Below are 12,097 nucleotides of genomic sequence, written 5' to 3'. Positions count from 1 at the left end.
AGGAGTCAGGTCTGACACCAGTCACTGTGCCCTGTCCACCCTGCTCATATGACCACGTTGACTCTCTGAGCCTCAGGTCACACACTGGAGAGGTTGGGCTTGCGATGCCATCTCGCAGGATTTTAGTTGGCGACATGGATAAACCCAGTTTACTGCTGGTGTGGCCTGAGTGCCTGGTGAACATGTGAGCCCTTTTTTGCTCTTGAGGGAGGGTTCTATTCATCCGCCATGACACCTAAAAGTCACCAGAATTGTCTTCTTGGACGTAAATGAGCCTGTCTCAGTATGTGGGAGGATGTTTGATATTTTTTCCCCTAAGGAGGACAGCAGAGAACCTTGCAACCTGAACTGCCAAGGATAACCACCTTGACACATTCTATTCTCCCATTCACTGTCAGACTCCCATGTGCCAATCAAATGGGCAGAAGAGGAATCAAAGAGCCAAAGCCAGGGGAGAAGGAGCAGTGGACAGGATTGCTAAAGTCTGTGAGAGAAGGGAACACCAGGGATGCAGGAGGGCACGCAGCCCAGCCTGAGAGGTCACAGGAGGCTCCCCAGAGGAAGTGACGTGTCAGCTGAGAACTGAAGGATGAGTAAGGGATAGACTTGGGGGGCAGGGGAGGGAGGAGGGTGTTCCAGGCAGAGAGAACCCAGAACAGTGTGTTTGATGTCCCAGATGTGGAAGCCAACAGAACAGGTTGAAACTGCTGAACGAAGCACGATCGGGCTGGAGATTTAGGAAGGGGCGTATGGGGCTTAGGAGTGAACAGCTGCTTTGGAAAAGATGAGTCAAGGCAGTGTTGAGACTTAAGGAAGTGGCAGGCCATCTTGAAGAACTTGGCCCTCATCCAGAGGACAATGGGCAGTCATTGAAGCTTCAGGCCAAAGAGTGTCATGACCTGACTTGGGCTTTGCAGCAAGCCTTCTGGCTTCGGGTGAGAGATACAGCAAGCGACTAGAGCATTTCATAATCCAGGCAAGGGCTGACGATATGGGGCAATGGAAAGACCAGAGCCTCGGGCATTACGGAAGCCTGGTGTGCCAGATGTTTGGGGAGGTTAAGGGAAGGATCTGGGATAATGCCTGAGGTTTCTAGCATGGGTCAGTGGGAGGGACGATACTGTAGCTTAATGAAGTGGAAGTGTAGAGGAGAGGAGTTTGGGGTGGGGGGAAGGCTGAACTTAGCTAAAGATGATCCAGAAGCTGCCCGGGCACCCGGAGGGAGCAACCCCCATGAAAGAAGTTGTACACTCTAAAGGCCAGAGGTGGCCGCACATGTGTGCTCAAGAAAATGTGCGTCGACACTGTTGATACAAAGAAAGCTCTCTCCAAAATGATAAGCGCTTTCCATGGATATGATTTGGTAGTTCCAGCCATCAACCTCCCTCCGCACCAGAGCTGAAGGTCGAACTACAGACATCTTCCTGGACTCTACGGAGAATCGCCACTGTCCAAGTTGCAAGTAAAGCTGAGGCCCTGTGCACCCTGAATCTCCTAGCCCTCATCTCTTGACATCCATATCTGTCCAACTCCGCATCCTCCCTGCCTCCTGGAACCCTTCTTCAGTCATCCCGGCTGGGGACACATCTCTAGAGCATGATGTATCCCACCCAGCCTGTCTGAAAATGGGAGACGGGGAGGAGGGGAAGCCTGGTCCAAAAAAACACCCACCTCCACCTTGCCCAGACAGAAATGTCCAATTGCCTAACTAGACCCCAGCCATTCTTTTCTCTCACAGGGAAGTGGAAGGGTAGGGGTGAGTTACTGGAAATAACAGGCCAATCTTCCCTATGGAAGCCAGCACATAATAGATGTTCATAGACTCCAGAATCTGAAAAGATCTGTCTGGGACCAGAAACAGAAGAAATGAAAGTGAGGTGGGCCCCCCTCTCCTTTTAAAATGTTGACCTGATAGATGCCTTATTTTCTTGCTGCAGGACTGTGGGGACTAGAGAAGCTAATGGGGTGCAAGAGAAAAATTCCTAGTGTTCAGGAAAAGGCCTGAGCTGGGAAAACTTCAGTACCAGCCTCTCTGGCTCTGCCTCCAGCCTCTCACTCTCCCATTGCAAAGGGATACTCATAACTTGGCCTAACTCGTGGAATGGTTAGGGACGCAACTGGAATAACGCACACTATGGCGGTGATATTGGTGTGCCTACTGTTACTATTGCACCTAACATTCTTAGCACATCCCACATCCTTCCCTTAGCTGAAAGTCTTAAGGGTTTTTCTGTCTGTATGGCTAGGTGCCTTTCTTAGAACCATTATTCCTTGGGATTGTGTTCCCGGACCACAATCGGAACGCCCCTCCCCTCTGTCTTTTGCGGCCTCTCTCAAGCCTGCCTTTTTTGCAAGTGGAGCTCAAGGGGCTGGAAGGGGGACATCCTGGCCGGAGACCCCGTAACTAGGAGGCCTGGCGCCTGTTTCCATGGCGACAGCGAGGACCGACAGCTCAGCGCCGGAGCCGAGCCGGCCACGCGCCCGCAACCACTTATGTAACGCGGCGCGCAACGCTTAGCCAGACTACAGGCCCGATCCTGGCCAGGAGAGGAGCGCAGGGGAGGGGGCAGCTTGGTAGGCTCGTTCTGGGTCCCGCCTTTCCATCCGCTGCCTGGGCCAGACGCCAGGCTCCCGGCCCCATCAGCCAAGGGCTGATTTTTGTCCCCTGCCTGGAAGGCTGGGTTCACTTGTTAAGGGGGATGGGGATCGAGCGTCTGCATTCTCAAAGGAACAGGACAACGAAGGGGGAAACTAGTCCTAATTCCCTACAGCCAGGAGTCTGGGTGATGGGGGAGAGCCTAGAGGCGCGAAAGAGACTGGCCAGACCCAGGCTGAGCCTTCCCCGCCCCCGCCCCCGCCCCCGCCCCCGCCCCCGCCCCTGTCCCCGCCCCCTGGGAGCTCTCAGCCTGAATCGGCTTTCAATTAAGCTGCGGAGGCCAGAGCTCGCCCGGAGGAAACAGGCGCAGGCTAAGGAGCCTCCCACGGGGCCTAGGACTGAACCTGGAGGGAATCCCCACGGCAACTTGGAGAGAGAAAGGGGGCATCAGACCTCAAAGGGAAAGAAGATCTAGGTGCCAGGGATAACATCCTTGGGGGTCTTCTTTGACCCAGAGGAGCCCTCATACTCTCCCCCGAGGTCAACACCCAGATCTTTCCATATAGTTCCAAGAATCTAAACTCAGAGTCAGGGGCTCTCGGTCCTCCTTTAATCAGACCCAAGAAGTCTTCAGTGTCTCCTACCACCTTCATCAAGCATCCAGGGTAGAGCTTCCCCCTCTGGAACGCAGAATACTTGACCCAGGTTCTGGCCACTCTAATTCCAAGGGCTGGACTCTATATATAGAATGAAAGTCTCCAGATGGGCCTGCTACACTCGGCATCTAGAAATTAACAGAGAGGCCTAATAACTGGAAAGAAGAACTACTAGCCAGAATCTTGCTTCCAGCACACATGTGCCTCTTTACTAGGCCTTTCGGGACCCCAAAGAAGCACGGAGGTACAGTGAAGGTCGGTGGAGGAAGAAGATGCTGAGGAACCCACAGAACCCATTCTGGGGAACAGGGATGTCTCATAGTGGAGGTCTCTGAGGGGATCCCCGAAGGAAGTGACATCCCTTCCCTGAGCTTCAGGAGCACTGCTTCAAGATGCCTGAAGCTGCCGCAACTGGACTTTACAACTCCCCTCCCCCTGCAGCCATGGGAGCTCTGTCTGATGAGGTGACCCCAGGGTCACTGGAGAGATGGATGAGCTGGCCAGCAGCAAGCAGTTCTGTCCCCAGTATAAGACTCAGCCCCGTGGGAGAATGGGAATGGGGTGTCTCGGACAAAGGATCGGGGACACTGGTGCCCCCAGCCTTCCCACGCCTCTACTTAGCCCTGACTGTGATCCAAAATCAAGACCTCAGAGTCAAACCTGCTAGTATCTGCGAGATCATGCTTTCAGCTCTTGGGGCCTTGGATCATCTCCTGAGGAGGTCTATGGGAGTCTCGGTCCATAGGGTCAAGCAATGCCTGGGGGAGCGTTTGAAGGCTCTAAGCGCAGACAGCAGGCACTGGAGATGCGCTAGTGCGCAGGGGACGCAGCGCCGCTAAAGGGTGGGGGCTGGGGGCAGCTGACAGCGGTGATGGATGGCTGAGACCGCTGGGGGGCGGCGAGGGGCCTGGGAGCCCGAGGGGGTGGCTGGCCCCAAGACCTCGGGGCAGAGAAACGGCAGTGAAGGATGCCGGAGAACCGGAACAGCACAAGGATTTGCTCCAGAGCCCCTCAGCTCCTGGCAAGTCTCTGCACCCACCGCAGCGAGTCCGCAGTGTCGCCACAGCGGTGGGGAGTCAGCCACTAGGACCCCGTTTCTGAGGCTTCACTGGGATAGCTAAGAGAGCTAACTATAAAGACTTCCCGCTGCCCCGCCCTAAAAAACACACGGTCGCCCTAGGGTACCAAGAGAAGGGGAAAAGAGCGAAGAATAGGATCTTGTTTCCTGTCCTGAATAGGAACCCACGGAGAACCGAGAGGAAGAGGAAATCGGCAAAGCAGACCAGAAAAATCCACAGAAGTGGTAGCTTCAGGTTGAAATAAGGACTTCAGGGAGCCTTGGGGGAGGGGGTTCTGTTGCACCAAGTGTCCCCTTAAGGAGACACTGCAGCCCAGACAAGAGCTATCATATGCCTCCAAACCCCAGAGCCATCACAACCACCACCAACACCCCCCACCTTTTAGCTGGAAACTCAAAACGAGGAACTGCAGCAGACTGCGCCCCTAGAAGCTGCTGGTCCCCGCTCTGCGCCAGGACACCAGGGTCCCCTCTCGGGGAAAGGAGCCTCCCTCCTACACGTCGAACAGCACGTCAGCCCTGTTCTAGCTATTTCATCCCCCTTCCCATGGCCTCTCAGGTTTAGCTAATCCAGGTCTGCCCCCAGGCCGTGGATCATTCCAACCCCGGGTCCCCAATCTGCCTCGGAGCGCGGCGCATTCCAGAACCGTGGACAGCGCCTAGCGCATTCCAATGGAGCAAGCTTCCCCGCAGCCTCCAGCATCCGCCGCCCGGGTCAGCTCCAAGCTCTTCTCTGCAGGAAGCGGCCCCGGCTCTCTCCCCGACTCCGAAGCAGCCCTCCTCTTTTTCCTCCTCCTCCTCCTCCTCTTCCTCCTCCTCCTTCTCCTCCTCGCTGCCCCCTCCCCCGCCGCCCCCGGACCACTGCTTACCCGGGTTGGCTCCCCCATCGCCGTCCTCGCAGTCCGTCAGGTTGTTGAGCATGGTGGCTGCGCGGCGCCGGGCTCGGGATGGCTGCGCCTCTTCGCCCGCGCCCCTCTGCCCGCCTTCGCCGCTCGCTCGCTTGCTCGAGCTCTGTCGCTTGCTCTCCGCTCCACGGAGGAAGAAGCTGCAGTGCCCGCCCGCCCGGCGCACACACACTCGCACACGGACACACGCTCACACCCGCGCGCGCCCCCTCTCAGTAGCGGCGCTGCTCACCTCATCCCGTATGCAGGAGGCGTGAGCCACTGGCGGGTTTTCTTTGGGGGGGGGGACCGGAGGGAGGGAAGAGAGGGAATGAGAGGCAGGCAGAGAGCTCCGGTGGCCCCCTCACGGTAAAACTGGGGGCTTGCGCGGGTGATATGGAGGGGGTGCTGCGGGGGACGCGGCCCTCGCTTCCCTAGAGCAGACGCAGCCCCCCCCCACTCCGGCGCAGGCGGGGCCCGGCACGTGGGCAGGTGCCATCCCGCGCCCTAAAAATAACGGCAGGGAACTAGGTCGCGGCCGTGGGGAGGCGGCCCCGCAGCGGCTGCCTGACTAGGGGTCCGCGGTGACCCCTAGGGGAAAGATGTGGGGGACTGAGGTGGCAGGAGCGGGCGCTGTGCAATAGAAGGGCTCCAGGGAGTCTGTCTACAAAACTGGTGAGGTAAGGCCTGGAGGAAGGAGAAGCAGACCCTTTCCCAGATCGCTGTCCTAGAGCTTGGAGCCTAGGAGAAAAATGGAGCCTGGGCCCCCATCAGTGAGGCACTGTGCTGCCCCAGGGGGCTCAGGTCAATGGGTCTGTTTGGCCCATTCTGTTTTTAAATCGGTGGCTGCCACTAGAGGAGTTGTAGAGAACTCTCTCATGATGCTCAGGCATCCTACCCCTAAGACAAGTCCCTACCACAGACAGGGCCCTATGGATGAAATGCAGTGGGGAGCAGGAAGCTCTGAGGCCCTGTAGCTTCCTTCCCACCCGAGATGGTGCAGCCTCTAGGGAGGGTATGCTGGCCCCAAGCTGGCCAGGAGCAGGGTGGGGGAAGGGGGGAATGAGGCCACCTGCCGGTTGGGGACCAGATTTTCTCCTGGGGCGGGAATGTCTAATCCTCTAATCCAGGATTGCTTTCTGAGGCTTCCAGACCAGACGTGCTCTCCTGTCCTCCATGCCTGAAACCAGCCCCCTCCCACGGGAGCTTGATTAACCTGGGACCCCTCAACAACCCAGGGAACAGACTTGAGCCAATGGTGGAGACCTTCAGAAAGCCCCTTTGCATCTTGGAGATCTAAACATGCTAGCAGTGTAAAGAGGAGATAGCTTTATAGGCACCCCGGTTCTCAACTTGGATCCTCAAAAATCCCAGGAGAGTCGCAGGACAGAAGAACTGTTCATCTGATCTAATGCATAGCTTTCATTTCATAAATGAAAAAAACTAAGCACCCAAGAGAGAAAATGACTGCCCGGGCACACAAAGAATGGCAGAATTCAGTCTAGAACCTATTTTTATTTACTCCAACTTAGGTCTCTCCTCAATAGAACCTCTTTTCAAATTGATCTTGCCTCCAATGAAAGAGACAAGAATACAATCATATCTACGCTACCCAGCTGTCTCTGATTCTCTGCTCCAAGAAAAAAAATTAGCAGGGTTTGAGTATGGGATGAGCTTTTCCCCTTTTATGCCCAGGTTAGAAAGACACAGGACTAGAGCCTGGCCCCTTGGCTGGAGCAGAGAGACTCCCATATTTACAGAGATACTCTTACTATGCAGACATTTCAGGACCTTGGACAGGGCCCGCGGCCATGCTGGTTCTAAGGACTCTGTCAACTGTGGGATCTTCCACGATGGAATCAAAGATGCTTCTGAGGGATTGGCCAACAAGGTGGTGCCTACACCATTTGGTTTTGTGGATACCCAGATAATCCGTTAGGATGGAGAGTTACCGTTCAAGACAAGATGTGAACATTTGGCAGACCGTGTGATATACAGCTCAGTAATAAAGGCACTTACAATCAAACCTGACAAGCTAAGTAAGTTCAGTGCTTGGGACCCATACAGTTGAAGATGAGAACTGACTCTTGCCAGTCATTTGCACACATACACAATAACAAAAAAAAATCTTTTAAGAAGGTATAAGTATTTGATATCCTTGGTTGTCCCACAGTCATACATCTTACACACACACACACACACACACACACACACCAATCTGTATTATTCTGTAGAGAAGTGTAAAAGGGTATAAAATGTCTGGGCAGAGCTGTGGAGACATGGACACTTTTTTTCCAGCCATCGCCATCTTGGGGTGTCCCCACCAGGGCATGCCTCTTCGTCTCTGGCTTTAGTGCTATTGCATCTCTGATCACCCGGGGAGTAAACCTATCCATGGGGATGTGTAGGTCCCCAGGGGAAACCGGTGAAGGCCAGAGTGACTACCTTACTGCCAGTCCTCAGTCCTCACTAGAGCTCTGACCTGAAGAGTTACCCAAGATGTGGGAAATACGGGTTCTTTTGTATCCTCTGAAGCAGAGTTCTGCTTATTCCTGGACAAAACCAAGTCCCCCTCTCTCTGGACTTCACCATAAAATAAAGGAGTGATTCCTCCCTCTCTTCTGTGAGTCTTAGATTAAAGCCATAGCTCTGTGTAAGAGAGTTTGCCTGGTGTGCACAAGACTACACCACAAAAGTATTTGGGGGGTCCCTAGCTGAGTGTAGGGGTGCACACCTATTAGGAGGTGCAGGCAGGGTTCTCATGACAAGTTTGAGGCTAGCATGGTCTACATGTGAGTGCCAAGCCAGACAGAACACTGCAAAGTGGAGAGGGGTGACATTTCTCCTGGAACATACAGACCAAGTAAGGGCAGAGTCCCAAAGGAAGACCCCAATCTGACACCACCCAAGGAGGCTGGGTCTCTCTCTCACCTTCCTAATGAGGTCTTGAGAAAACTCTTTGTAAGCACCTCCTACTTAGCCAACCCTGACCAATAAGAAGTGGCTTTCAGCTCTGAGGCCCGGGGAATCAGACTGCACTACTCAGCATCCCCTCCCCACGTAGGGGGACAGTTCAAAGCCCTAGGAAGATGGAGCAGTAGAGGAAAACTTCTGGATAGAGCAGCTTAAGGGACAGCCAAGAAGGGTCCTATTTTTGAATTCAGAATCTCCAAAATTCATACGCCCTCCCACCTTGTGTGTCTCAGAAGCTCAGTGAAGCTGCCTCTCTGCAGGAGGACTGGGGTGCTAGAAAGGACTTCATAAATTATTTTTTCCACTTACCACTTATGATGACACTGGAGTCTAGAAATGGAACGGGAATGGGAGGCTGAATTTAAAAGTGGAGACTAGAATCCAGCGCCCAACCTCTAGGCAGGCCCTCGCCACTAAGCTGAAGACCCAACTGTATCTCTTTTCCACGGGCATAGTATCCCCCCATTCAGCTCCCTCCCTACCCATTCTTATTATCCCCACGACCTACCCACCTCCTGTCACAGAGCTGAGGCTCCACCCGAAGCCTCTCTCCACCCTCCTCCTACCACCTGCATGCTCTATCCTCCAGGCCCAGATCCCAGCAGTGAGTGGAGTCCAGTGCACAGCACACCCCACACATATAGGGCTTGCCGCAGAGCACGTCAACCGCCACCGTCTCCGTGGCAACCGGGGGCTTAATTAACAGGCTGCAGCCCCATCGCCATGGCAACAGCACCCCAACAGCCCCCTATTCCCCTGCAGACTCAGCCTATCTTCCCAATTTCCCAATCTGGACCCCTTCTCCTGTAGCTCAGCCCTCCCCTCACCCTGCCTGGGAAAGCTGGGGCCTGCAGATAGCTCTGGTTCATTGAGAAGAGAGGAGGGGAAAGAGGGGGATGTGAAATAGAGAGGGAGGGGGAGGGGAGGGAGGGAGAGAGAGAGAGAGAGAGAGAGAGACCTGTCACCATGGCAACTGCAGCCCTGTTCATAACCAGTTTGTTGTCATGGAGATTCCTAGGGCTCACCTTGGGCTGAGGTGGGCAGTGAGGTTCTGAGTCTTGATTGAAGGTGAAGAAACCAATTGGGCAGAGGTATCCAGCACCTCTCTCTCTCTCTCTCTCTCTCTCTCTCTCTCTCTCTCTCTCTCTCTCTCACACACACACACACACACACACACACACACACACACACACACACACGCAGCATCATTTACAGATAGACTGAAACACGAGCTCTGAGTCCTAGAGAGGCCCCACCCTTACAGATCACCCAAATCTCTCACCTGATTTTTTGTTGTTGTCTGTTTGGAGTGTTTGATTTGACTTGGTTTTGAACCAGGGTCTTTAGTACCAAGGCTGGACTGCCTTAGCCTCCTGGGATTATAGGTGTGACCACCGCCACAAACTCATTGTCAGTACTACTATTGGAGGAAGGGCCCTTTCAGCTTTATACCACAGACAGGTAAAGTGAGGCCCAGGGAGGAAAAGCAGTGTGTTTGAGATGATACCACAGAGCATGACCCAGAGCATGTGTGGCCCATCTTATGATCTTGCTTCATCCTCTAGAAAAATTATTTCATTCTACCTCCATAAAAGCAAACCCCAGTTTCTGTGAGCCTGACCAGACCCAGGGTCCCTTCCCATTGTCCAGGCTCCCCCTGAAAAGTCGTAGGTGAAGGGATCTGGGCTTGGCTCAGGCACATAAGAATTTGTCCCATGTCTACTTCTATCCCAGGAGGTCGCCATCAACCTTTCTTCCCATGGACCAAAAGCGGCAGCCAAAGCATGGGGTTCAAGGTGCACTCAAGGCTCAGCCGCTTGTGGGGCTCTTTTTATTCCTGGAGGTCATACAGCAGGTGACGCTTCAAGGGGCAAACCCTGTATCCTGGGCCCACTGTAAAACATGATGCTCACACACATGGGGTTCGCCAAAGTCTCCCCACAGCCACTCCCAACCTTATACATGCGGTCATGGCTCCCTTTGGGCCTGGAGACAGAGGTAAGGAGAGCATCTCTCTGAGTCGCTGACTGACTGACTCTTATGTCTAAAGACTGACACAAAAGCAGCTGTGGAAAAGGCAGCAGATGCTGAGCTCTCCCCGGGAGCATTTATCTAATTCTCAGTGCAGTGACCTTCATGAGGGAGGTGCTTGAGGTCATCTGAGGGTTTGAGAGGTAAAAAGCCACCCAAATCGTGGCAAAGGGGAACTTTGAGTGACCTCATGGATCCAAACAGGGAAATATACACCCCAACGTGACTGTCCCACACACACTGATAGGACAGTGTGTGATGTAAGCATTCACTGAGTACTTGACGGGCCATGAAAACTGCTGAGAGAAATTCACATCAAGGCACGCACACACAGCCTCAGCCACAGACAGGCACATACCGTTCCATATACTCCCCATATACAATTTGGACAATCAAATTCCTGGCCTATATTTTACTTCAATGGTGCATGTGTTTGGAGGGTGGAAATGAAAAAAATCGAACAATCACCTTGGGACATGAGTCCCCAACATCTTATTCCCAGGCCAAGGTCTGAGGAACAGGAGGAGAGGAGATAGAGAGGGAGGGGAAGACTAGAGCCACACACTGGTCTGATGAGCATTGTCACTCACTGCTAGGCTTTTGGGCCTAGAACTGAGAACACAGAGATAAAAAGACATGACCTCTCTCTTTAATGTGCTTGAACCAGTATCCACTGGAAGTGTGCTGACAGGCTGGACAGGCTGAAGGGGAATGATTACCTCTTCCTGGGAGTGAGGGAGAGTGAAAAGGATTGCAGAAGAGGTGAGACGACTTTACGAGCTGTAACATACAGAATGAGCTTTCCTAGCTTGTGGAAGTGGGGCGGGGTGGGGGTGGGGTTAACAGGATGAGGCATACCAGATGCAAACGAAGAAAGAAGCTGAATGACTGACTAAAGGGTTTGGCCTTTATCCGACAGCGATGAGCATCTTAGTGTGGGATAGTTAGACTGGGCTGGCGGCAGGGAGTTCAGAGAGGAGGATGTGGCCCTGGCTATGTGAACAACATTACAGGCTTGGACCAGAGGGATGGAGACCGACAAAAGAGAAGTGTAACAGAATTCAGGATCAGTTTTGAAAGTCAGTGGACAATTCATGGGAAACAATTGGATTTGATGAGAAAACGGTGATGAGGTGTTGAAATTTTTGATTCTGAGAGGTTTGATAAACCACTTTTTTAAAATGAGAAACAAGGGGAGTTACAGCAAAGAGGGAGAGTGGGAAGAAACCCGAGTGTCCACAATCCGTGAGGTGGCCGGGTCACCTGACTGGAATCTGCGGAAGTCCAGACCTGGAGTTGTCCATACCTTGAGGAACCTTCTGAAGGAAACCCCCCAAAACAGGCTTGCGTTAGCTCCAGGCAATGCGAGCTCACCCGCGGCTCATGAGCGACCCCTAGCGATCAGGGAAGGCTCTCTCCTCCCGGCCTTGGGGCCGCTCCAAGCCTACTCGCCCCTCTCCTTCCAAAGGAGAAGGGTACAGAGCTAGGAAGAGGGAAAACCCTGAAAGTGACCCTTGCAGAGGGGCTTGTTTCTGTAACCAGGATGTCACTTCTTTTCGGAGAGCCAGAAGGATCTCTTTGCCCTCTCCAGTGTAGCTGCGTTGACTTCCATTACTGAACTCAGCACCCCCAACTCCAACTCAGCTAGCTCCTCCCAACCCTTCAGGAGCTTTCCCTCAGAGGGAGATGAATGCCCAAGAACTGGGATTGGGCCCTTTGACATCCTTCCTGGACCTAACTGCCTATGATTCAAACTAATCTTCCTGTCTGTGGTATCCTTTAGGGGATACCCAAGCATTCCGACTCTACAAAGAGGCAGAAGACTGGAGATTCCGCTGGGCATCAAGGATCCGTTAACGTAGCTCCAACCTCAGCGACC

At 53.6% G+C, this 12,097-nt stretch overlaps 1 protein-coding gene and 1 long non-coding RNA gene across 8 annotated transcripts in view; one reads left to right on the top strand and one right to left on the bottom strand.

Moving 5' to 3' along the window:
• Positions 1–12,097, bottom strand: part of Slc12a5 (solute carrier family 12 member 5) — a 39,280-nt gene that overhangs the window by 26,540 nt on the left and 643 nt on the right. The window contains exons 1-2 of one of the 7 annotated variants that reach the window (XM_039104206.2): positions 3,913–4,891; positions 3,241–3,380 (exon numbers count right to left, since the gene is read on the bottom strand). The exons of 2 other annotated variants lie outside the window; for them this stretch is intronic. In XM_039104206.2, the coding sequence (XP_038960134.1) occupies positions 3,241–3,256 (16 nt within the window). In that variant the 5' untranslated portion in view covers positions 3,257–3,380; positions 3,913–4,891. Of the gene's footprint in view, positions 1–3,240; positions 3,842–3,912; positions 4,892–4,952; positions 5,100–5,199; positions 5,359–12,097 lie in introns of those variants that run through there. 4 more of the 7 variants (NM_134363.2, XM_039104209.2, XM_039104205.2 and 1 more) reach the window with 4 other exon arrangements.
• Positions 5,711–7,245, top strand: LOC108350521 (uncharacterized). Its single transcript, XR_001837365.2, has 2 exons — positions 5,711–5,894; positions 6,994–7,245. It is a non-coding gene; the product is annotated as an uncharacterized LOC108350521 (long non-coding RNA).

The sequence above is a fragment of the Rattus norvegicus genome, chromosome 3 (genome assembly GCF_036323735.1).
Source record: "Rattus norvegicus strain BN/NHsdMcwi chromosome 3, GRCr8, whole genome shotgun sequence".
NCBI classification, from domain to species: Eukaryota; Metazoa; Chordata; class Mammalia; order Rodentia; family Muridae; genus Rattus; species Rattus norvegicus.
Note: the sequence above shows the minus strand (reverse complement) of the source record. Positions and strands in the feature narration are given on the sequence as shown.